Raw genomic sequence first — 27,200 nt, 5'->3', positions numbered from 1 at the left:
TTTTCACGACTTCCGCACTTCCAGACCCAACTTTGGCTAGATTTACCCGTTGTGCCAAGTTACGTCAAACGGCAATACAGCATTCATTACTTTATCGCAGAAAGAACTTAACTGCATCGAAAAAATAAGCTTAAAGGAAGCTTTTCAACGCCGATAATGATGATGAGCTTCTCTGATCGATTGAATCCGGTATTTTAAAAAATGGAGATCTCCACTGATGTGACCCAATATAGATTGGTCGGCGGCCCACTTCTTAAGCCAAAAATGTTATAGAGTCCGCCTGCCATCCATAGATTAACGGAAAAGACGTGTAATTTCCTAGGCCTAAGGTAAGATTCTAACACTCCTAGCACTCCAAAATTTGCAATTTTGGGGTTCTGCTGGATAACTATTCTGTTCGTAGTCAAACCACTCTCGTTTGAAAGGCCGTCATCCTGTGCTGGCCTAATTCTTCCGGTGAGTCCACACCAAAGGGAAGCACTGGGCTCGAGTCTTGCTCTTGTTAGAGTTCAGTAGCGCTGCGTATCCAATGGCCGTGCCGGGATTCGACCCCCGGGCATCTAACATGCGAGGCGAGCGTGGAAGAACTAATCCACCAACGCAGGTTGAACGCATCTGAATTTTCATGTCTGAACAGGCGAACGTGTTCACAATTGAGCGATGGGATTGTCCAACCCGTCGAACAACGACCCAGTAACTGTGTTGCTTATGACGATCGATTGACCCGCTCGCCTCTCATGTCAGATGCCCGGGGTTCAAATCCCTCCACTGCCATTGGATTTGCACTGCTGACGAGCTCTTACAAGATTGAAACTTGAGTCCAATGCTTCTCTTTGGTGTTGACTCACCGGAATAATTACACCAGAACAGGAGGACGCCCGTTCAAACGAGAGTGGTGTGACTACGAACACTCTATAAATGTTTCTGTCAAAGTTTTCACTAAACTTACAAGTAATGTATTACGAGATATTGCAGTAACTTCTTCAAGGGACCCAACTCCCCCTTATCAGTGAATGCCTAATAGTCCTACCACTTAGGTTCAAAATGTCTACGAGTAATGGAAGTATTGGAACGCGAAATCAAACGGCCGTAACTCATCAAACTTTTATCATTGTGATTACGTGGCGCAGACTTGTGATTTGGCGTCTCTCTGCCTAAAGCAAGTGAGAGGGTTCACACAAACAGATAATTCATAAAAGCACAATTAGGCCTCAGAACGAAAAACGGCAAACTAAAAAGAAACCTGAAGCCGAACTACGGCGAGCATCATGGCAGCTACCGATAGCTGTTGGTCATCACTACATGCCACTTCTCCAGCCAATCACAGAGCGAAAATCAAATGGAAGAATAAACGGCTCTCCGTTAGCCTCTTGTAAAGAACATTCAGAAACGAACAAAACACAGAGACAGAGAGCGATAGCGCACATGTTGCAGATAATTCATTCACCGCAAATGGTGGTAACGAAAGAGTAAACGTATACTCTGTTACGTACACGGTTGCAAAATCTTTGACGCTACTGGGAACCTGTTTCTTCTCCGAGACCTAAATTCAGAAAAAGCTGAAGACGCTCTAACTCGATACACCCCTAATACATCCGACAGACCGCCAAAATAGACGTACTTTGGTCAGGGTGATTTTAAATTTCCATCAATGAGTCTCTTGTGCCCGGCAATGAGTATTGGCCATCATCAAGCAAAAAGATAGGAAAGTACAGCAGAGCATTTGGGCTAAAAAATAAACAAAACGCTGGGTAAAATTTCCTATAATTCTCAATTAATTCAAAATTAGAGGCGTAGCCACATTACCATGGAATGTGGCGTAAACCATATGCTGTAGGGCTCCGGGAAGACGCCGTGATTACTTGTATTTAACCCATGTTACAAACGAAGGAAATGCAATGTTGAAGCAGGCGATATTATTTTTGTGTATTATTACAGGCCAACGATTATAAACAAGAAAATCGATAAGCGTTCCCTTCTCTGAATTTTCGACTGGTCTTCATGTCAAAATTTCGTGGGAAACTAAAAAGAAACTTGCCATAACGTTATTGATTGCCGGTTGCTGGATGGTTATTTTCGGTGATATTTGAGAAGATATGTAACATGAATCAAAGTTGTCAGTTCACAGCAGTTCACAAGTTTATTTTAGATGCCTTTAGTCAGTGCGATTGTGGCTTCCATCCACCAAACGGGTTAAAGTTTGCTGAGTTGACTGCGTGTAAAGGCACATTTGTGCGACCTTGTTCATGTTCAAAATTAGGGTTTGCTGAACAGTGTTACTTGGCGTGAATGGTGAGTGGAACTGCAAAGATTCTCATCTTTGGTTGCCTCGCTGTATGCCGCTATACAAGGGAAAGAAATTCCTTGAGGTTGATTTGACGTGATTTTTCTTTTGGCAGAATGCATTGCTTTCGTGGCCTTTCAGGACGAACAATCGCATCTGTGTTTCCTTCTTCGTAACTCTACTCCCCGAAGACACTGTGAGCGGTGTGCACAAAAACTCCGGTTCGTGAGATTTGGCGAGATAAGCGATAATCGCGCACGTTGCGTCTCATCGGTTTTTTTGCAAAATTAGCATCCTTCACTTTGAAATTAACTTTTTATCACGACATGACATGCAAAACCTTCTGCGCAGTTGCTGTCAGAGGACCACCTATCCAAACACATGTTAAAAATGAATCAGGATACAAGACAGAAATATCATTGTGCATTTGCTAGAGCCTTGATACATTTTACGGGAAAGTAGTGTCGGCAACGGTGGACTTAATACATCTATTTGTGCCCGACAAATTTCCGTTCCAGGTGATAATCCCCAGGATGTGCTCTCTATCCAACTAAGGTTTTATCCAACGATTTAGGTTTAATCCGATTAAAAGCCAGGAAGCATTGTACAACTGTTTCGCTCTTGTTAAGAATGGCCAGCAGTACACAATTTGTGATTGTCGTGACCTTCAGGAGGAAATCTTTACTAAATCTATCCGAATGCCACATAACCACGAATTGATAATCAGCTCAGTCGAAGGATGTTTCCCATGGATTCGCGAAACTCCCCTCTGAAAACTTGCCACTCGAAGAGCCAGCCCAATCGACAGCATGTGATACGGTTTCAATTACCGAAGGACGAGTGGTTTGGGGGCTTATCACGATTATGACCAGTAACTCTTGGCTAAACGGCGTTGAACAATTGGACGGATGTTCATTGGTTCAATACTTTGAGTTTTGTGAGGTACACACTGTAGACCACGATATCTCAGCGAAATCGAGCACTCTCATTTCCAATAAAAGCAATGCACAGCAGATGGAAAACCACTTTGGTATCGTAACACTCGGTACGTCATGCAGCGCTTCATCAGACATTTCGGGTAGGGTAACTGCAACGCGTAATTCGGCGCTTTATTGTACTCCAGAATTAAAATTTGGACGTATTTCAGATTAATTTATCACCCAAGTATTTTTTTTCAAACAAAAACAGTTCATACATGAGTCGGTTAATTGTGTCAGCTATGCTAATGACTCCAATCAACCCGTTAGTCTGGGTCTTGGTCAAAGCGTTTCCCCTACAGGCTACCTCCGTGCCAGCAAGCGGTACACTTTTAATGGGGGTGTCACCCTTCCCTAAAGAGCTAGACAAAATTTCCGGGGCTTCACAGATTTGCTGCTACATCCTCACTTGTGTCACAAAGTTCACGTTGCTCACGTTTCAGTGAGCAAGGCTGAATGGGATTGTATTGGGTAAACCTCATGTATTAGATTACAGATGAACTAAAGCCTTGGCACACGAAAACTAAGATTTGGTGCATTTTATCTTCGTAGTTCAAAAACGTATGTTGCGTAAATTCACTAGATTCGAGTCAGTGGGACAGCTTGCACTCAAAACACTAGACCACCAAGTCGATTGTCCGAATTCACAATTCACCCGTAAACGATACAGTTCACTGACGATGAACATCAAACGTGTTCCGCTCCGACATAACCTATAAAGTTCTAAGGTTGAATAGATCTTCTATGATTGTGCTCATCCAACCCAACGAGATGCACCTGTTCGTCGTAACGATTTTAGGTGGACTGCTATGTTCACAAGTTTTTGGTAGGTTTGCCAGTTTACCTTACGACCAGATCGTTCCATAGGCTAAGTTTCATGCTGCTTGCAAACCGATCTGAAAGCATTTTAAGCGACATTTTCCTGAGTTACATAATTGCACTTCGTCAGTTTTCTTTTCCAGAAATGCTTGCGTTACTAGTGACTGAGCAGCTTAGGGACACTGTGTGAAACACTTACTTGATCACAACAATGGAAGCTTGGCTCACTGACGCCTCAGATGTTTTTATGAGCACTGTTTCAACAGACTCCTAACAGATTTCTGAATCACGTTCTTTTTATGCAATAGAATGCTAAACGAGTTGCAGGAATGTGAATAGTGAACTTTCACATTCATGTAACTGGCGATTTTTGAGGGACACAATGTTGGTTTCGACTTAGCGCTATAGTGACCCATCTAGTGCATCATTTTATTTTGCGTTCCGGAAGGGTTCTTACATCTCACAAAAGTGATGTAGTTGTATCTTACTTGCGCATTGTCAGTAAAACTACAAATAAACTGGTACAAAGATGCGATTCCGCATTGTGTATGGAGTTTATGTGTCTGAATTGCAAATTGATGATGCATCTGCGTATTGATGGACCGGACCAGTTCATGTTTAGACAACCACCAGTGAAGGATAATTTTAGCCAACGGCCAAGTGTCCGAAACATTTGAAGTCCCAACTTCACGTTACGCTGCCACTGAAGAGTTGTCCCTTCTGTTGTTATTGGATGCAATTTGCATGATACGACAAAGTCACTCAGCTGCCAGATCCACATTACGAAATCCTGTGAGATTGCATTCAGGTTGCGATTTGTAACATTATTCTATATTTCACTGAAAATTCCGTCAATACTGAAATGCTCAGCTGACACGGGAATCACAAGTTCTTGGCACGAAGGTTTTGTGAGAGATACATACAAGAGACAAAAAATCACCTAAGAATTTCTATACTTTTCAGCGCGAATTGAATTAAACAACAGGTAAAACCTATCGTTAAAATTGCAAAGCTTCTCATAATTAGATCAATTTTTAAAAAATTATTTTCATCCCATACTCAGCAAAATGAATTATCATTGTTTTGATAAGTAAAATTAAATCTCCACTGTATTATTTTGTGCAAGCATTGTTCGTTTCGTTTCCCAGGTAATCCTCAACTTGATTCTCTTCGAAGCGATCAAGCTGGCTTGAACTCGAAAGAAGTTATCCACAATTCAAAGGAATCATCTTTAAATGAAGAAACCCAATCACATGGTGTTGCGAATACGGATGTTCACAACGCCGATCTGGAAGATGAAGAGCATACCGCTGAAGCCAATGATCCTGCTTCAAAATTGTCTGCGCATTTTTTTGCTGGTTCCCAAGGAAAAACTAAATTCTCACCCCCGAAACCGGATGCATCTAATTTACAAAGCATCAGTACTCGTCACACAAAAAACTCCGCCGAGCCTGCGATAGGATGGAAGCGGAGTTTCCGCAAGCCGCGTAAACGTACACAAGCCGACGGTCTTTCTAAACCGACTCTTAAATGTCCCTGCACCTACAAAGAATTGAGAGTCATAATGAACGTATTGGAAAAGGCTGAGTACGTCTTAGAAGACACACTGCTGTTTTTGAAGCGTACCAGAGGGCTTGAGAAAACCATCTCGAATCTATTGGACTCTATGGATCGCACACTTCGTGGCACATGTCTGCATGTGTAATTGTCCGACATACTTGGGATTTTCTAAAAGCCTGCGTTATTTGAAATTTATTCATATTTTCATTTTGAAAACACGAACAGGGTTGTTTATTTCCAAAGTAATGGGCTTACATTTGCAAAATGCATCAGGCTGGGATAAACAGTACAACGGGGCTGACAAGTGGTACGTTATCACAAACACCCAGAATGAAGTCAGTATAATGTGCCCTGCATTGGAATAACCGTGGGATTCATAAAATGTGGTACTTAGAGTGAAAGTGGGCTCAGGCGTACAAGCATTATTCAAAAAACTCTATGGGATTTATCACACTGTGAGTATTCGCTCAGCACTTATCATTCGTCTTTTAGATTCCTTTCACGGAGAACACGGATTCATAACTACTTTCCGAAAAGTTTCGACAAACCGGATCCAGGCAATGACATCGAAGAAAGCTCAAGTTGGCACATCTTGAATAGCTGACAATTTTTGACAGTTTTCTTTGAAAGCTTGTTAGAAGTTACTGGTTGGTGAACCGTTTTAGTGACACAAACAATGTCGGCAATACATTCGATTCAAATTGTTGACTTAATGACGAAACGAAATTTGAAAGTAGTGCAAGCAGTAGCTGGAGAGGGAGGATGGTAAGGGCAACAAATTCGGTGATGACATCCTGGGTGTCACGGAAGAGAAACATGTGTCTGTCAAACAGTCAATGATCTAACCTGGTCATGGAGACGAATCCGAACAATTTTCTAGTGAAATGATGTGTGGATCAGCTATGATCGATTCATAACCCGTGAAAGATTCACTCATGCTTATGTTTTACGCAGTAAACGACAAAAGCAAACTAACATCAAGAACTCTCCAAAATTAGTGACTCGTGCAGCGAAAATTGCTATAAACAGAAAGAAACTATGTCGAAAGGCAGGGGGATTCTAAATACACAATGCTCGTTTCACCGCGAACCTATTCGAGGCAAGTTCTAAACAGCAAACTCTTAGGATACAACCCAAACTCCAGCATGCTAACCGCAACAGACTTAACGCCATTGAATCGAAGAAAACTAATGTATTATAGTTGCAAAATCCGTGTGTTAATTCTGCGAAAATTCCCAGGAGTGTGTGCATGGAGTGAAGATATTGCTTTCTGAATGCGTCTGTGGCTAAGTTGTTTCTCACGATACATAATCTCATAAAATGTACACTTAGCCACGGGGGAGGTGACTGTTCTTTGTATAAAAAACAATCGGCTTTATGATAAGGCGAGTCCAATTAACGGTGCAAGTGGATGTGATAAGTAATCGGGAAATTCTACTAATCACGTAGCTTCTATCCTTCCGACCATGGCTTGCTGGCCATTAATCGAATTTTGCGTGACACTGGGGCATCCCGACTAAACCAAACACACCAAGCCTCCGACATAAGCAAGTAGATATCCTTTAAAGGGTGATTCTCAATCGCAGTCGATGTACACGTATAAAACATCTCAACGCAGAATATATCCTGTATGTGTCACCATGCGTTCTTTTTATTTTTCTTGGAGTGTTTCATGAAAACCAAATAGTTCAATCCCGCCCAATCCTAGATATCAGTCATGAAAGATGGTCCTATTACGTGCACGTTTCGTCATACACCACGTCTCCCGACTAGTAACCTCTCAGGAAGGCACAAGAATATAAGCTGAGAAATAATGCCCAATTATTGTTGTGGCCCTAATATATCGCCAGGCACTCCTGGATGAGAACGAAACCTGGGTTGCAATACAATTCAGTTTAATACATGAGGAGGCTACAGGAAAACCGACAGACGCGTATCTCCTTATGTCGCTAGTTTTCGCTTGTTTCTAATGGGTGGATTACACAATTGGAGTGGCACTCACAGTTAGTAAATGACTCAAAGTGGTTAGATAACCCCCTCGAACTGTGTGCCTGCTTTATACAATGGTTCATTCTCACTTCTGCGTTATGTCGCGTTTGTGATATTCTACACCATTCAGTTGATCACACCACCTTACTTCGCTCATTTTACGTGAAAATCTGTTCAGAATAGTATACATATTTGTAATAATAATACCAATAATTCTGCTAGAGAAGTATAGCTCATCTGAGGCAAAAACACGTGCATCAACATCCAGGTGAGGTGGGGGATCATGATGAGTTTGCGTGAAGGCCTTCCAATTAAAATCCATTAAATTAGAAAAACTCCAATAACGATCACCAGCATTTTTCACATTTCATGATAAGTTGCACGGTGAATCATGTTTGTCGCTTCTTCTATTTTTCGACCAACTGATAATTATTCCATTTGAAAAACTCGCTGCGTTTGTTCAGATGAAAAACCAAAAGTGCGTTTGCGGTAGGTGAATAATTCCCACATCCAAATTATCCGCTTGGAAGGGGTACACAAAAGTTATTTGTTCCTACAGTCGAAGAATATTTTGACGGACTATTTGTTTGTGGAATAATAGCGGTCCGAAAAACTATTTTGAGCTTCTATCCAGTCAAAGAGAATGACCATCGAGTATTATTTCCCGATTCGTTTAAAACCTTAGAACAGCTTTATTGGTTCTGTGAATCAGCACCCACCGTGGAGTTGGACACTGTACTTCAAAATGGGTTAATTGGATCTTGGTCATCGGCTGAAACAGTGTTATTAGGTCTTAACATATTATTCAAAATGACGTTTGTATGAAAATTTCGACATTTAGATTTCCAGCAGATGATGTAGGATCATCCCGGACAGAAGCGAATTTTGGTGATGTTTTGCTTTAGAGATCCACCAGAGCCTGAGCTGTTTCGTCCTGCTCTAAACGCCAACGCTCCAGTGTTCAATATAACTGTCTAATGTGTTTCGAAGCTGGGCTTCCCGTATGCAGCTGATCACTGTTCATTCGACCACGATTTACCCGCCATCATGCTTATTATATGCAACACTCGGGTGATGCCACCATCTCAAAAACCTATGAATTTCACCAGGCGTTCTCTAAGTAGCACGATCGAAAAACAGATAAGCCACATAGGATCCTATTTGTCATACTAGAAAGCTAGTCCAGTTGTGGAAAAATTAAGTTCTTACCCAATAAATGTCTCCCGACCCATAAACTATGTCACAGTAGATGAACGTAAGATGTGCAAGAATACTCAAAGTGTGAATTTAGCTGTCCAGAAACTCCATGGCTGAATGACCAAACTTCCGTCACCGACCAGTAACATGGAGGATTGGTCCAACAACCAAAAATTTGACGGAACACTTGGTGTCCGACAGTTAACGTCAACAACCGGGGTCAATGGTTCTATCTTAAACTGTATTCGACCGCAATGCCAACGGCACTACCAAATATCGCTTAATAATTTAGGTTGGAATGAAGGCCCCGGGTATGACCCTGCTGGATACTATCAGTAGTCTCACGTTAAAGACGAATACGGGCTTCACTCAAGCGGAGTTTTACCAGAAGCATTGCATGTCATCTCGGAGCTAGACTGATTTCCCATTTTTTCCACAAGAACGTGTGGTCCATACTAAATTCAAAGTACACGACGGGCCATTTCTTTGATTCTAGTATTGTCACAGCTTTCAATCGGCAATTTGGTTCGTTTTTTCAAGCGTGTTTAAACGAGGAACGCGTTTTCTAATGAATTGCATGAAATACAACGGAAGAACTTTTCGCAAATCGTGGTTTCCAGCAAAGGAAAACGGGAAAGTCACAGACTTGAAAAGCGCGGATGGTGATTTGGTTTGACAGGGAGCTGTCAGGTCCATTATTTGTGCATGTCAAGCTGTTAAGAGCCCCATGTAAGCGTATTTCTATCAACTGTTATGCAACTGAGCGCCTACTTTAAGACAAAATTGAGTTTTAATTCACTACCATTTGAAAAGAATGACGGGGAACAATGTACCGGCTACTATTAATTGCCTTTCAAGACAAGTGGGCGGAAAAAAAACGATACGCCACTCTTGAACTGTTATCTCCGAGTGTCTTAATGATATCAGTTTAAAAGCATAAATTTAGGAAATCACAGACCTGTAAATACAAGTTGCATCCGGTGCGCCGAACTGCTGCCCGTCTATCAGGTTAGCAAAACTTTTGTTACCCAACACACACACGGTTATACAATTCGGGAAGCATTAGTAAGCGATTAACTACTTGTCGCTCGAAACACTTAAACCATTTATCACTAATTTGCAGTAAGTTTGCAAAGTGTGCAACATAGTGTGATTTACCCGGACACTATCAATAAATTACACCAAGTGTACCGTCATGAATATATATCGCTTAACTAACTCCTCTTTATACAATAAATTAGCGACCAGAGAACGTAGAACGTTTGTTTCAAAATTTACTATCAAATATTTCTCACAACCAGTTTATATGCACCCGAAACTCGGAAAATTGTACTTGTTGTCACACAGTATCCACTCAGTAGTTTCGTTAACTGCAACAACTTCCGAATAAGCCGGCAAATGCCTCTAAAGAAACAGGAATAACCACCCAATTTTACGGTAAACTGACACAAAGCTATGTGAAATTTTGGTTTGGATGCTCTTGGCACACAACTGACATCTTCATACATTCGCCCCATAATAGCTTGTTAAACGTACGCTTTGGTACTCACATTATGTTTCTGTGACCATTAGCTTAGCACGGTGAGTGTGGGTAATCACATCGTGATGTCGCATAAGGCAATATAGTTGTAGAGTGATTCGGTTGAATCTTGGAACTAACTTATCCCCCGTATAAATACCGGAAGCTAAAACAAGGAGTGACGTGAAATAATTGATTCCAACGAAAAGCGAACAACCTAGTTGTTCAAAATGATCCACGGGGAGCCACCAAATCGTTTGCAGACTTTTTGCCCAACGTAGCAGAGTTGAACTCAACTAGCCAGCTAATCCTATTTCGAAGAAGCCCAATGTCTTTCACGAGAGACCTAACTGAATCTCTGGTTTATGAGTAGTTTTCTTTATGAAAATATACTCAATATCTCGGAATATAGTGCCAACTGAATTATGAGACGGCCTGTGTGCAGCACATTCAGTTGTAGAATATCATAAACGAGAAATTCCGTTGGGTCCCTCGTGAAAACCAACTTGATTTGCAAATGAGTGTATTTCTCGAAAACAGTCCAATTTGGGTTCAACTAGAACGTAAGATTGACGGAAACTCAAGGACTGCACGTAGCAGATGAGTCCCAAGAAGGGCGAAACCGGTCGTGGACTGTCGAAGAGTTTCCAGCAACCTTATGAGTATTTCCCTTTATGAAAAAGAAGTCCAATGTCTCCTTGAAGGTTAGGTCCTCCTGAATTTTAAACAAAAAATGTTGGCATGAAAACTGCAACCCGGTGGAATATTTATAAATGCATTTTTGCTGAAATTTTGCCAAAAGCATTACACGTCGCCAGCATCTTCTTATTTTATTTAATTTGAGCCGTGGAAGCTTATTCACAACTACACATTGTTTCATGGCCAGATTTTTGCATTTTTGACTGAATTGCTCAGAGTTTGCTTAATGTGACAAAAAGAAATTCGGAGGAGGATATGTTGAATCATGCAAAGGAGTATTCCACATTGTCTAGTTGGGTTAACTTAAACGTCACGCACAATTTGGTCTTGGCAGCCAAGCCATTCTCGGCGCTCTAGTAACAGATGGCACAAGATTCCTGGCAATAATCGATACGAGGACGATGAGTGCTCCACACTCAATTGCCCATTGTTGAGCGACGTGAGACTCATAAGGACAGGTTTCGGGTTGAATCGTTTGAGTCATCCGAGTTGTGGACCCCGTGTCGACCAGCTCATTCAATTCGAAATCCAAAAGCTATCACTTTTCTATTGAAACCCAAGAACCAAAAAAACAACTCAGAATCTACACAGCCATGTACAAGTTAGACTTGTGTCATTTTTTTGTGTGAGATAAGGTGCAAAATTTACAGGTTAGTTTGCAAAATTAAAACTGCACAGTAACAGATTGCATAAAAACTGCGAACTGGAATTCGTTGCATGCCATCTTCGAACTTGAGAATATGTGTCATGGAAACTCACTAGATTGAATTCGGTGAAACATTTCACATTCAAAAAAATATTCAGCTTCTCAGCCGAAAACGTTACAAGCTGTTGATAATAAAAACTAGATGAATTCCGCTCTACCAAAACCTATAAAGTTGTGTTGTTTGGATGAATTACTCCAACTGTAATCATCGATTGCGACAAGATGAACCTGTGCGTCGTGACGATTTTTGGAGGGCTGCTCTGCTCACAAGTTCTGGGTGAGTTTTGCAGTTTGATTTGTGATTTATACTTCACGTGCAAAGCGCTTATATTTAATGAGTCCCAAGCGTTTTCCGAAGCATTTTCAAATGGAGTGTTTAATTACGTGATCATTCCGTGAAGATACTGTATAGAATTACACCAGTTCAAGTGTTCTAGAAGGACTCGTCGATCCGTACTGTCTGCCAGCGTCTTTTTAGATCGCTTTTTCTGGTTAACAAGAAACCAGCAATGACCAAAACGATATCAATTAGTGTTGAAAAATATAGTTATGAATAAAACATTGAATGATCCCAAAAACAACGCTATAAAACGTCGTGCAAAAAAGCCTGTCTAGAGAATTATTATCAATCTGGTTAAAACCTGGGCTTCGAAAATTTATGTGGTGATTGACTACAATGGGGGAACACCTAGTAATCTGTGTTCTTGAAAGCTTCAGTGATTCGAAGTAGAGACTGTGCTTTCTGCAAGTCTTTCATTTTTATTGGATACGTAACTGTGCTTCAACGTATGCGGATAATGTATGATTCCTGCGACAGGAATGGCGTTTGATGAGCGTCACTCCTCCAACCCAGGCAGTCGATGTCCAAAAATATTCACAAAGGCGGTGAAGAAAATTTTGTTTTATTGGTTGTCCCCGGGAATTTCTACTCCCATACAGTTCAGCACCTTTTGAATACGTCCAGTTCCAGTGCATAAAATTATACCAAATGTTAGTCGAGATCTATGCAACTCATTGAAGGCAGCATTTGGCGCGAAAACTACGGTGGACAGGAGGTGATGCTTTGGTGTACCCCGAATTATTATGATCTATATCTGTATGCGTTTCTCAACTCTGGGGTTACTGATAGAATTTTGTTTCGTAGAATGACTCTAAATACCTCTATTCTACACACACTCTATTTTGACACACGTAGAGATATAGGTCATTGTAACTTTATGTTTTAGTATCGCCTACCTGAGTGAAAAATTGTCCTCTGTAGAGTAACATCTTCAAAGCTTCTCCGTATTTGACTTACAGGCAACCCTCAACTGAAACACTTCAAAAAGGACCAAATTGACTTGCACTCGAACAAAATTATACACATCTCGGGCGAGTCCTCTGCGAACGAAAAAAACGGTTTGCCAAATTCAGGGGATGAAAGCCCAAAACTGAAAGACAAAACCACAAATGCGGATGTCAGTTCCATGAAACAAAATAAATCCTCAACCCCAAACACACACAAAGCTGATTCCCAAAAACCGGGTAATAAAAATTCAGGAGACAACATAGATCGTGTAAAAATATGGAGACCGAAGTTCGAGGTTTTAGGAAAGCCACCCACAACCGACATTCCATCCAACGACCCTGATGTGGGAAAGCCATCTGGATGTCCGTGTACCTACAGTAAGTTGAGAACCCTCGTGAAGTCGTTGAGGAACGCTGAATACGTCTTGGAGGACGTGTTGCTCTATTTGAGGCGAACACGAAAACTCGAGGAATTCGTTTCAAGTACGTTGAGCTCCATCGACCGATTGCTTCGTGGGAAAAGTGCGCTCATGTAGCAGTTCCACCCACTTGGTGTTGCACGGAACTATTCTCATTTGAACTGATTTTCATAACTGATGTTCCGAAAGCTTGTGTTTACCAAGAAAACTCAAAAATAGTGACGCATTACAGTTTTTGCATTTTCAAGACCAATCGCATTGCATTATACCGAAAAATGTAGCTCTCTGATGGAGCAATAATGGAAACAACCAGAGTGAATCAAGCACATTGCTTGTCACGTTCTGAACGCCCTCAGTCTCCAACTGTTTTCATTTAGTAAGAAATTACTGTTGCATAGAGAGGTCTGCGATGGTACCGCAGTAATCACAATGATATCGGCAGTTCTTTTGTCTCTCGAAATTTACTTCAGCAATGGTTCCTAACCAAGATGCTTTCAGAATAACTGATGCAGGTTTTTTTGATTTTGTCATCAAAATAAAAAGTAACAGAGCAGAGTAGCTCTTCAACATCTTCCAGCCTTTCAAAAATACTGGTCAATTGGTTCACGCTCCATTCGAAAACATAGAGCATTAGAAATTTGGCTAAGTTGCTACGCGAGTTCACATGGACGTGATTCGGCACTGAAACATCGCATGAACACAACTCTGATTGTGGTGAGCCACCAAAAAACAGCAGATATCGTAGACTAGTTTATTTTCCGGAATACTCAGTCCATGTTGAACCACAAAAAAACAGGCCAGTGTATTGGCTGTTGCGTCATGGCTGGGAAAACTTGTATGTACTTTTACAGTCATTTATTTCATATCATCAGTCCATTTCGACGTATTGCTTATGTACAATGAAGCATCCGATTGGTGCTTCTGGATCATGATGGATGACGTTTTTCAAAACCACCCTGACTTGTCGTGAAGTAATTTAATTTCATTTGAATACGGTCACCTTGTGGTAATTTGCCTGCCGTGTCTGACAAAACTCGATCGAAGTGGAACACATCACGAATAGTCCGACTAGAAGGCAACACACGGGGACCCAATACGAGGAAGGAAATAAAGCGTCCTTGCCGCATTTCTGTCAACTGACTGCAGTTGAGACGATTAATAGTTTCGCCAGGTGAATTGATAAATATATGATCCGACAGAACTGATTGGGCCGGACATACTGACCTATTCATAAAAACTGATCTAGTATTATTTGATATTTTATTTTCTTCCCATACCTAACCAACTCGAGCTTCACTATCGAGAGCTCTGAATTTAGTCTTCGGTTGAATGCGTGTGCACTTCTGGGAGTCAAGAAAAACTCCCCTATTTGTGAAAAAATGTTTCTTTTTTGCATATAATATTTAGTAACGGAATGTTCAAGCGGTGCAATTAAAAATTCGGAGCACCTTGAAGGAAAATGAATGGACGATTCTACCAGTTCCTTCTTGACTGCTAGTCGTTTCGGGTGCGAGAAACAATTAGCCTTGAATACTGCGATCATAATAAAAGGACGTGCGCGCGACAAAGTTGTATTCTAATCGCATAATGTTCTTGAGCGAATTTCCAGCCACATCTATTGAGCACAGACTACGTGCTGTATTTAGTTTCAAAATCCCAGTTGTCCGGTAAGCCCTGGACTCTGTGCGGAGCTAGCGGTGTTCTGTTCCTCACGCCTTCCCTCGCACTGGGTCGAACCTTGGCAAAATGGACTGGACGCGAAATTCCTCACGTGTTTCGTTATGTCCTAATCAGATGGGCAAGTTACTGGGGTTCAGAACCAAACCGTAGTTTGCGGTTATTATTGACTGCGAAGTATGTTCGGTCCATCAGATATCGGTATGTCTCTGAATTACTATTCGGTACATCCTGAAAAAGCTCAGAACGCGATTTTTAGTTCATTGCGATGATTCAATGACTCAATAATCTTACCTACTTGGCTGTAGGGGGCCGGCATGGCCCGAGGGTGCAGGAAGTAGGGTATTACTGTCTCACTCCTGATGCAGCTGCGCACAGCAGGTGCCTTTCGAGCCGCACCGGATTGTTTGGTTTTAAGGGTATTTCGACCGTAGTGGATAATGCGCCGGCGGTCACTGTCAACCGTTGGGCGATCGGAGTGTGCGGTTTTTTGGGCCGACCTTTTCTAACCTGTCCTTATTCGATGGTAGGCAGCATCGCTGCTCCCCTTCACCATTAATCCTCATTCACATACAGATAACAAAATCTATCATCCGACAAAGGGTTTATTCAAAGCTGAAATTGAATCTACTGTCAACGGAAATGTGCTGCTTTGAGGAGTACCGTGGGTTTCAACGAATTACTTCGCATCGACCACGATAACGCCGTATGCGATTACGTTTTCTCTCTGGCAGTGATAATGGGAGTCATCGCGAATCGCGCGCGAGTCGTGCACTGTTCATTCAAATAAGTCGATCGCGAATTTACTGCGTGTAAAGTAGGCATGAATTTCTCAAAACAGTCACGTAATCACATCGTTCCTAGTAAAGATATTCGTGCGTTCTTTCGGGAGGGGCACGCCAACATTAGGAATGTCTTCAGCATCAGAAAATTTTCAAAGCCTGCCATAAAACAATCGTGTCTATAGAATCATAAACACAGACGTTTGAGAACAAAAGTTCCTCAAAATGATCACGCTCACACAACATGGCAAACTGCTCAGTACTTGTATAAACCAAGCTCTGAACCATGGCATCTCTAATTGTTCCTTGTGGTTGATATCCAATACAGGATTCCGCCACTCATCCGAACCCAGCAACACACTTCATTAATGAGTCGGGGTAGTGTGCCGGTGGTGCAGCTGTGCTTACCATTTCGGAGTTAATAATCTTGCCTACCAAAACAGGAAAGCAGAAACCTGAGGTGGGAAATTTCTCATGATGTAAAGCTACCAGAAAACCTGATCCTACTTTTGGTGATCCAAGAGGAAACAGGTTCAGCCAAACCCAAAAATGTTGAATCGAAAGAAGTTGGGTTTACTTACCTCGTAAAACTTATGAGATCTATAATTCTGTCTCCGTGTTGACGTCCGATATGATAGAATATCATCCACTTAAATTCAGCAATTTTCGGCGTGCATTCAATCTCCGGGTGGTTTCCGTGACCAGTGATATGTGCGCATCCTAAGGAAATGTATCCTCTACTTCATTCCAGGTCAGTCATCAAACGAAGATCACTAGATTTGTTGGGTTATTCGAATTGTATAAGTCGACTATTTAGAAAGAACGATAGGAATGTTGACGAGTGGAATTGCTAAACCGCGCACTCCAACGTTCAGTTCCATATTCTCGGAACGACGTGACTGCCTACCAGATTAGGGCACAGTACACAATATGTCGGTGCGTCGTGTTGTCTTATGATTGTGGACTATATTTTAAATAAACGCTTCTGACCATCATTTTGAAACGGCAGAATAGAATATAGGATTGAAACTGACCAATTGTGACGAGTGGCTTCTGAAAGACTTCAGCTGTTTGTCGTTTAAGTGCGTTGAGCTGAAGGCGTCAAACATAGTTATTCGCTCGCAAGATGCCATGCCAAATGTTTGATGTCCAAACAGATCTTGTTTAGTGAAACCCATGGTATATAGCACAGGGTGTGTAATTTCCAGCACGTATGCAGTGCTTGAAACTAAGACGGGAATGGAGCTTTAGTCAAAGTACACGATCGACTATTCCTTTCGTCCTGTTCAGGTCAAACCTTTCAATTGAGGAGTGAGTTTATGTTGGCGTAAGCGCAAAAATTATGGAGGTGTTATTTGGTGATACAGTAACAAGAAACACAAAGGATGAGAAAGTACGGAGTGCTTTTTAAACCGTGGCTAGTTGCAAAGGAAGAGGAAACAATAAAAAACTTGCAGAGTTCAGGCGATGTAGCTTGAGGGAGGACAGAGAAAAATGAATCTTGAAATGTAACCTGCATTATTTTTTAGCAGAAGGGCTTGTTAAGGACGTCAGTTCAAAAGATCAAAAGTGAATGCTTCACAAACTTTAGAAGCGACGGGCCGAATTCGGCTCGAAGAGTGTTAAAACGTTTGAGCACCACGGTTATCGGAACGTCGGATTACAACAACCTATACAACACGCTGTTATGATTTTTTAATAACTAAGTAAACTCCATAAAATACCAAAGCTGTCGATAAATTAATAATAATAATAACAATAATAATTACCAACAAGTATGGTCCCATGCACAACTGCTGCTCAGCAAATGTCTCGCAATTTCATCAACTGGCGAGCGTTCGCACTGGGGTGCACCGTCAGCCACTTTACTCAAATGATAAAATTCGACCAAGAACGGGAAATATTTGACTTATTGTAGCAAAGGGCTCAAAAAACGATGATTCCTTTAAATACATCACCACTCCGCCAAGTAGAGTGCTTCATACGTGCGTTCCAAAATATACCTATTCAAACACTTGCAGAAATGGCTCAAGGTGGTCATATATTTCATCGTTGCTTTGACGAAGAAAAAGCTGATCTAAACAACGTATTGATTTTTCAGGCGACTCACAAATCCGCCGCTTTCAAAGCGGCCAAACTAGGTTCAGCTCAAAGGAGGCTACCCGCAGTTCCTACGAATTACCTATGACTAAAAAACTGAATCACCTGCGGTTGCGAATATGGATGATTACATCATCAATCAGGGAGCAGCATACAACACTGGAATCATTGATGCTATGTTAAAATTGTCTACAAAACGAAATCCTCACTCCCAAGGTCGGATGCATCTTATTTACAAAGCACCAGTATGTATCACACAGACGACTCTGAAGAGCCTGCGAGAAGGCGGAAACAAGCTTTAACTTGGATAGCTAGACGCCCACCATTCGAGTGTCCACCTGAGGATGTCCAAGAAGAAAAGATCCCCAAATATCGGTCTAAGTTCAAGGAATTAGGAGCCTTCATAAGTGCGATGAGGGATACTCATTACATCTAAAAGAACGCAGTAGTTAATTGCAAAAGCAAGAAAGACCTCCAGACCTATTTGCATCGCACACACCTAAAAATGTAATCCTTCCGCGTAGTTGAAATTTACAGAAGTCGGTTTTGACACTCAAATTTGCAATGCGGCTGCTTAATTGAGTATTGTCACAATCAAACTGCGTGCTTTCAGAATAATGGTTTCTGCATTAAAATACCTTTGCGCCACACGAAACATGTGGTTTACAGAGAAAACGCTCAGAGTTGCATTTTCGAGTCTCCGTGTGAATTCCCTCCGAACTCTTGTGAAAATATTCGCCCAACAGTTACATTGAACTAGTTCCAAGCGAAGACACCAGGGCAAACCCAGATTGCCATGTCTTGAGTGCGCGATTACAGAACAAATGCTTGATTAGCCTATGTCACAATGTGTAGTTTATTTTCTCCAACAGTTAAGCGTTGCTTTACTTGTCCTCCTCGGTAAAAATTTAGGGTCAGTTGCACGAAAAAATTTAGGCTATATTCTTCACAAACTTATTTGATGCTACCCACGAAAAGGCATGAATGCTTCCAATCATCCGGACATCCATGATGTCACAGTGAAACCCAGCATAGAATGAAATACGAAATTAGTCCAAGCAGAACGAGGCATCATCGGGATAGCTCGAGGAGTTGGATGGTAAACGCAACGAATTCGATGGTAGTAATACAGGCATCATGGAAGAATGACAAGTTCCTGTGAACCAGATAGCGAACAATCAATGAGCAATGATCATGGAAACGAAATCAAGGCGAGTTCGAATCAGCAAACGTCCCGGATCAGTTGCTCGCAAATTGGAAATATATATGGGGATATAAACCAAACTCTGCCATGCTGAACACAGCAGACGGAAAACCACCAAATCAAAGGAAAATAGGAAAGTACGGTTGCAAACAACGGGAGTCAGTTCTTCGCAAATGCTGAGCAATGTATGCGTGAGTTCGCCTGATCATACACAAAGAAAATGGATAATGCTCCATGTTTTGCCGTCTGATGATGGATGGATTGAGAACCATTTACATTGAAGGAAAAATTGAGCAGTCTCAATTTGTTCCAAGATACAGTTCCAGATGGATAGCGTGCTTTGAAAAAAGACATCCGAGTTGGGTCATTAACAACTTTCGATCAAATAAATTAGTCACGATTTGACCGTCTACTTGCGCATTTCGACCGGAAACGTTACAGTCCGTTTGGTAATAAACATCAAAAGAATTCCGATGCGACAAAATGTATAAAGTTGTGATTGGGTAATTGAACATCATCATTCGAGTCACCGACTCCGACAGAATGCACCTGTACGTCCTGACGATATTGGGCGGACTTGTATGTTCACAAGTTTTGGGTGAGTTTGCCAGTTTCCTTTAGACGGGATCTCTCCACGAAGCTTGTTTTGCGTTGCTTGCAAACCGCATTCCTTGAGCCAGAAAATCTTCATATTTGTTATGACTCAGGCGTACTCAGCAACATTTTACGGGTCTTGGATATCATTGTCATGCCATATCATAGCAACAGCGCCTTTGTCAGACAGAGACATTGTGTAGAAGAATGCTTGATTTCACACATGGCAGTGCTTTCGCGCATTTCAAGTTATGATTTAACAAAGGACAGACGAAGGTCTCCCTGTTATATTGCGAAGCACGATCTTACTACTTGACAGAATAACGTATGAACAGCTCGTCTGGCATAGCGGTCGATCTCAGTCACGTGTCTGCTTGGTTGTTCTGGAGGAAGTTGGTGATCCCTTCTGGTTTCGACAGTTAAGCACCTAGCATTTCAATCAGTTGAAAACCGCTTGGAACCGATTGAGTATTCATCCGTAGTCATCTGGTAATTTCCAGTATATAATAGCAGCAGCTTTCCAACGTGAGCGTAGAATTCCGCAACCCTAAGTGCAACTTTCTTGAAGGCTGAGTTCCTGCAAGCTGAAATGCACAGAAGTAGCACGCTTACAGATTTCGGAATTCCTGAGTGTCTATCCCAAACTGAATTTACATCCGCGTGCTGCGCCTACATGATATATGGGCCAGTCCAAAAGCTTGCATCTCGTTGCATGATGCCCTGCGGGAGTTTCCTGAAACAGGCATTTCTGATGATCACTAAGCACGATCAGAATAATTTCAGGTGTAGTTAAACAATTCATCTGTGATCGTTTTGTGGACGTTTCTCCTGAATGAGGCTCGTGATATAGCTGCCTAGCACAGGCTATTGCAAATTATTGAGTCATAAAATATATCCCATCATATATTCCTGACAATGAATCAAGATGACCGTGGTTTTGACGCTCGCTTTTTCGAGTGAAAATGTTTTTACACAGTATCGCTCACAAAGATGATCCCCACTGGTTTTACAGGCAACCCTCAACCGAAAATCTTCCAAAAGCCTCACACTGGCCTCCACGCGGATACAGTTGTTCACAAGTCGAATGAGCTTCCTGTGGACGAACTAACCGTATCGCAAGCAGCTGTGAGCAAAAATGCTGAGCAAGAAGAAACCATCCCTGAGAATTTCGAGGCCACAAAGGAGGTGTCTGCAAACCCCTCGGTCAATAATTCAGAACAAATTGTACCCTCAAACGGGGACGCAAATGGGGCTGATTCACGAAGCCCTAGCATACACAACCCAAGATGGCCGATACAGCATGCGGAACGATGGAGGTCAAACGTCGATATATTACTTGAAAACCCGGACCCCGTCGTACTCAACGAGGATTCGGACGGGGATCTCCATCCTGGCTGTCCGTGTAGCTACGGTAAACTGAGAACCCTGGTCAACACTGTGAGGAATGCTGAATACGTCTTGGAGGATGTTATACTACATTTGAAGCGAACCAGAAAGCTCGAGAAAGTTGTTTCGGCCGTATTGAATTCTGTTGATCGCATACTTCGTGGGACACATCTACCCATGTAGTTCGCTCGATCACTTGAAATTATACCAGAATTATTTCCACTTGAAATGGGTCTCATGACGTTTTAAAAATTCGTTTCAGCAGAAAACATCATTTGCATTTACAGAACGTGCCGCATTGCTTGGAACTCAAAAATGGTATTGCCGATTGAGACACTGATGCAATCGAACGGATTGATGTTGGTAGATTGTGTATATGACTAGAATGACCTTGTGTCTCGCGGAATGCGATGGTTCCAGACATCGATTTTTGGCAAATTAACCACTCGCCTGTTTCGTAGAAAGGCTACATAGGGTGATAGTCAGTGAACTTTAGGCGTAGATATTGGGTTATCTGATAATGCATCTCACCAACTGAAACCCAGGCTTAATTTTGATTGCTGCATGCGTATTGCTTAGCTGGCATTTTGTCTCCATATTGGGTTTATTCAGAGATTCAATGACACCAGACACTTTGGAGGGGATTTTGTTCAACGGGGCTTTATGTTTGCAATTTCGAGGGCTTTAACAATAGGACAAAGAAAGGAATCAACATTTCAATATGGAATTGATGTGCAAATTCCAACCATGAACGGTGATTTATATGCATATCATTAAACACTGGATTCCGTGGTTCATATAATTCTGACAAAAAATACTGCAGCAAGGCGTCAGAACGACGGGTTAGCAATGCTGACGTTTTCACCAATTCGCAGTTGAAATCGTGCATTCCATAAATTCACCAGATGTGACTGAATGAAACATCCTAGCGGCATCTTAACACCCAAAAGCTTCGTCATGTAGATTTGGGATGTGGCAGCCTCGTGGGCCAAATTATTACGTATAATTTCGGTGCATTCCTGATCTGGAACATGGAGTGGCCTCACATGAAGATCAAACATCTCACTCATTATTCCGAAATCAAATAACCTTATCTAACTTGTACCGACTGATGTTGAAGCCCGCCGCATTACATTTGGAGTGGATCAGAAACCTCGAGGAGACCATTGCGAATATGTTGAATTCCATTAATCGTATGCTTTATTTTTATACATTTGCCACATATATCGAGAACAAATTGTTTCATTATTCTCTAAAATATCACTGGCCATCATAGACGTCGTCAGAACAGTAGCGCAGCGTGAAGCAAACATTGGCTTCATTTGAGCAGAAACCCTGATTGCGATTACTCTTCTCTCAGGCGTGTCCAAGTGTTGAAACAGTAGCTTGTACCTGCAGACAGGAAGGGGTAGTAGAATTTAGTATCGCTCTATATGATCGGTTATTCTTTCGCTGCCGATACAGTCGAAGACTTGCATGTGGGAAGTGAAGTTTAAGAAATATAACCTCTGCGTTTCTCACATTCCTTAGAGTTGTGAAGGAAATATACAGCATGCTCCATGAAATTGGAAGTTTCAAATAGTCAACGAAAGATCAAGTGTTGCGTTATACTGACAGACCATTGCTGACTCATAGAAACATAGCACCTGATAGGAATTCATCACACAAGAATATAAACACTGCCAGGATTCCCGTTAGTCAGAACAGCACTACAGATTGACTCGTTCACATTNAACGAAATCGAGGCGAGTTCGAATCAGCAAACGTCGGAGTTTGGTTGCTCGCAAATTAGAAATATATCGGGATCTAAACCAAACTCTACCATGCTGAACAGCACAGACAAAATACCGTAAAATCGAGGAGAAGTAAGATGGTACGATTGCAAAATACGAGCAGAGCAGCGTATGCATGGGTTAAAGATATTGGTATTAGAATGCGTCTTCGGCTCTAACGCTTCTCAGGACGCATAATCACAGCCTCACGAAAAATGAACACGTAGTCACTGTGGTCGAGATTGTTAGACAAGCAATGTGTTCTTGGATAACGCGGACCTAATTCACGGTGCAGGTGGATGCGTGGAGACTGAGTGAACAGTATTTGATAAGCGATGCACCTAACATCCAGATGAACTGAACTTCCGAAAATCCAGAATTCCTGCGGACACCCAGAAGCATTCAGGATTAATGTGAATTTAAATGAAATTTATTGGAGGAAAACTTCACCACAATTATTTCGATAAGCGAATCGTTCCATTCATTGAAAATAGCCAACAAAAAGAAGTACGGGAACAGAATGGGTCTCCAGGATCAAAAACTCTCACAGGTTGACAAGTCTTCCACGACCGAACCGCCAGGATATGTGAACAGAAAGAAAACCAGAATCAGTGATAATGTCTTTAACTTTAATTAGCAATGAGGACAGAGGAACTACGAAATTTCGACGTAATATAAAGATTGTCGCGTTGGAATTAAAAAGTGAGTAGAGTCAATTCAGATCCCTTCATGATAGCAGATATTTCATAAGAAACGAAAATTGAGGTCTATCTGAACGGTCCGATCCATGTAGAATAATTCCTAGTGGCACTTTGAAGATCATCTGGTCCGCATTTCTTTTCAGGAAACCATATGACCTATAATAAGACAAAAGTGCACTCCAGAATACTAACCTAATAAAATTTTGACCATTCAATAGCAACTGATCTTTAGTAGAAATGGGGTCAAAGTTGTTAAAAAGTGATTTGGCGATAATCAGCTACGAGGATAACGGAAGAGAATACGTTGCATTAGAGCAAACATTGTTTATAAAGCAAAAGTCCCAAATTTAATAATTTCCAACACGTATAAATTTGAGAAGAGCGGAATCACGTCCGTTCTTCGCGCACATCATCGCGACCAGCGTTTGATGTGTCCACCGCAGCCATTTGTTGTACGCAAAGTATATATATAAGCTTTGGCCACAGAGGTCGCGTACTGAATGAGCAAACCAAAGCAGCGAAAAGCTCACTCGTTCATAGCAGTTCATGAATTCATATGGATCACCGGAAAATGTGCCCTCAAGAGAGCAGGTACCAAATCAATAATTTTGCTTTAACCGTGTATCCCTAGTCCAAAACTTCGCCAGTGGAACTCAGTTTCCTTTGACCAGTCGAATCCTTCCTTCCGAGATAAGCTCAAATTTTCATTGAAGGGTCAGATACTCTTAGATTTTTAGCGAAAAATTCCTTAGCATAATTAGTGCACACAACCTGAGTGTTCCTAGTTTTAAGTGAGGCAAGTTATTACATTGAAATTTAAAAAAAAACATGCCCACCTGGATCTTATTTGCTCACTGTGTCGCTAAGAGATTTCGCATTCTGACTCATTTACGCAGGATCGGCTTAGTATCGCAAATGTACTTTGGAGAATGACAGTTGATCCCGCATTGAGTTGCTCCCCGGTTATCCACTAGAGCATAGGATGGAATGCTTCCCATAAAATGAGATGAGTGCTACAGATGCTCCTAAATCAGTCGCTCCATACAAGTGAAGTAATCAGTCGGTCGAATCAATCGAGGTTGATTCGTGCCTAGCTGAACATGGGAATACAACCACGATAGGTGGCGTGATTTGGCACGGTCATACACAAATAAAATGAATAATGCCCCATGCTTTGCCGTCTGATGATGGATGGAGTAAGGACCACTCACATTGAAGGAAAAAGTGAGCAATGTCTCAATTGGGCGCATGTTACATTTCCAGCTAGATAGTGTGTGTTGCACAAACTCATCCGATTAGGGTCATTAACACCTCCCGATCTAAAGAAACTCTTCATGATTTAAGCACCCCAGTTTGATGGTCTGCTTTCTCATTTCGACCAGAAATGTTACAGTCTGTTGATAATAAACATCAAAAGAATTCCGCTGTGACAAAATGTATAAAGTTGGGACAGTGTAATTGAGCATCCTGATTCGAGTGACCGACTCCTATAGAATGCACCTGTACGCCGTGACAATTTTGGGTGGACTTGTATGTACACAAGTTCTGGGTGAGTTTCTCAGTTTTTCAGACCGGATCTTCCCACGGGGCTTGTTCTAAGTGGCCTGCCAACCGCACTTCTCCTATTTAACGACAATCATTCGCTTTCAGCAACATTTGCAAACGCTTTGCAGTATCGTTTTCTCAAGATATGAGCGCATAAATAGTAACAGAATATTCAACAAAGACATTGTGTAAAAAAGTTACTTAGTTACACACACATCAGTGCTTTCGCACATCCTGAGTTCTGATTGGATAGTGAACCGACAACGGACTGCTTGTTGTTTTGTGAAACACCTTCTTGCCATCCAACGCATGAACACGTCTTGTGGGATGGTGAGCGATCTCAATCACGTGTCTACCTGATTTTTCAGGACAAAGTTAGTGCTCAGGCCGATTTCGATAGTGAACCATCTAATGTTTCGAGAAATCGATTTGGTTTTCACGAGAGGCTTAAACGAATCTCAAAAGGTAGCTGAAGAAGGGTTGCAGTCGAAAATTTTTCGGCAACCTTGTGAGTGGTTTAATCTAGGCTGTGGTTTATGGATTTCGAGAGGGCCTGGTTGATTTGTTCCTGCCAGCTTGTTGTGTCAGTGGTTCTATAGATGGATTTCAATGAAATTAACTGCGGCCAAACCAAGAGCTATTATTGGCTTGGACAATATTGTCCAAATAATGCAACCGAATGGTCACATTTAAACCGTCGCAAAAGTCACGTTAGCATCACCATGGTTGGAACCTTGACCTTTAAACGATCTCTGAGGATTATCGGTACATAGCGACAGCAATTTTCCAGCGCAAACGTAGAGCGCAGCAAACCTAAGACCAAATTTCTGGCAAGTTGAGTTCTTTAAATGCGGCGAATGCAGCAAGGGAGCATTCTCGCATTTTCTGGATTCCCTGAGTATCTCATTCCAATTGGAATCGTAGGTGCATACTGCGCTACGTGACATATGTGTGTAGAAAGCACTCACAATTTCTGAGACTGGAACAGGGTTTTGAAAGCGAACAGTGGGACTTTAATCGTTCACTGCCAATGGCAAACCGGAAGTGTCCAAATGTCCGGGTGGTTGTCGGATCCCAAGTGGCTTGGTAAATTCAAGTCATTCAGCTGCGATTTCTTCACGCGTATTTTGAGCCCACCTCAGTCTCGCGCTTCTAGATCAATATACAAAACTTTGGCCAAATTATTTGAACTAACTGAACTGAAGCCAGCCGACGCAAAAAGCACCCACGTGGATACATTGTTCACAATTCGAATGAGTCGCCTAGGAACGAACAAACCGTATTACCTGCAACTGTGAGCGAAAATGCCGAGCAAAGAGAAACCATCCCTGAGAATTTCGAGGCCACAAAGGAGGTTTCTGCAAACTCCTCGGCCAACAATTCAGAACAAATTCTACCTTCAAACGGGGACGCAAATGGAGCTGATTCACGAAGCCCTAGCATACACAACCCAAGACGGCCGATACAGCATGCGGAACGATGGAGGTCAAACGTCGATATAATACTTGAAAACCCGGACACCGTCGTACTCAACGAGGATTCGGACGGGGATCCCCAACCTGACTATCCGTGTAGCTACGGTAAACTGAGAACCCTGGTCAACACAGTGAGGAATGCTGAATACGTCTTGGAGGATGTTATACTACATTTGAAGCGAACCAGAAAGCTCGAGAAAGTTGTTTCGACTGTATTGAATTCTGTTGATCGCATACTTCGTGGGACACATCTACCCATGTAGTTCGCTCAATCGCTTGAAATTATACCAAAATTATTTCCACTCGAAATGGGTCTCATGACGTTTTAAAAATTCGTTTCAGCAGAAAACATCATTTGCATTTACAGAACGTGCCGCATTCCTAGGAACTGAAAGTGGTACTGCCGAATGAGACACTGATGCAATCGAACGGATTGATGTTGGTAGATTGTGTATACCATTCGAATGGCGTTGTGTCTCGCCGAGTGCGATGGTTCCAGACATCGATT

General features: G+C 41.9%; 1 protein-coding gene across 1 annotated transcript in view; it reads left to right on the top strand.

Moving 5' to 3' along the window:
- Positions 1 to 4,005: 4,005 nt before the first annotated feature.
- T265_05495 (hypothetical protein) overlaps positions 4,006 to 27,200 on the top strand; it is a gene marked incomplete at both ends in the record, with an annotated part of 25,417 nt that continues 2,222 nt past the window's right edge. Inside the window, 5 exons of the mRNA XM_009170517.1 lie at positions 4,006 to 4,087; positions 5,229 to 5,762; positions 13,050 to 13,520; positions 20,826 to 21,378; positions 26,484 to 26,951. Coding sequence (XP_009168781.1) covers positions 4,006 to 4,087; positions 5,229 to 5,762; positions 13,050 to 13,520; positions 20,826 to 21,378; positions 26,484 to 26,951 — 2,108 coding nt within the window. The remainder of the gene's footprint in view (positions 4,088 to 5,228; positions 5,763 to 13,049; positions 13,521 to 20,825; positions 21,379 to 26,483; positions 26,952 to 27,200) is intronic.

This window comes from Opisthorchis viverrini (assembly GCF_000715545.1).
Source record: "Opisthorchis viverrini unplaced genomic scaffold opera_v5_110, whole genome shotgun sequence".
Classification (NCBI taxonomy): domain Eukaryota; kingdom Metazoa; phylum Platyhelminthes; class Trematoda; order Opisthorchiida; family Opisthorchiidae; genus Opisthorchis; species Opisthorchis viverrini.
Note: the sequence above shows the minus strand (reverse complement) of the source record. Positions and strands in the feature narration are given on the sequence as shown.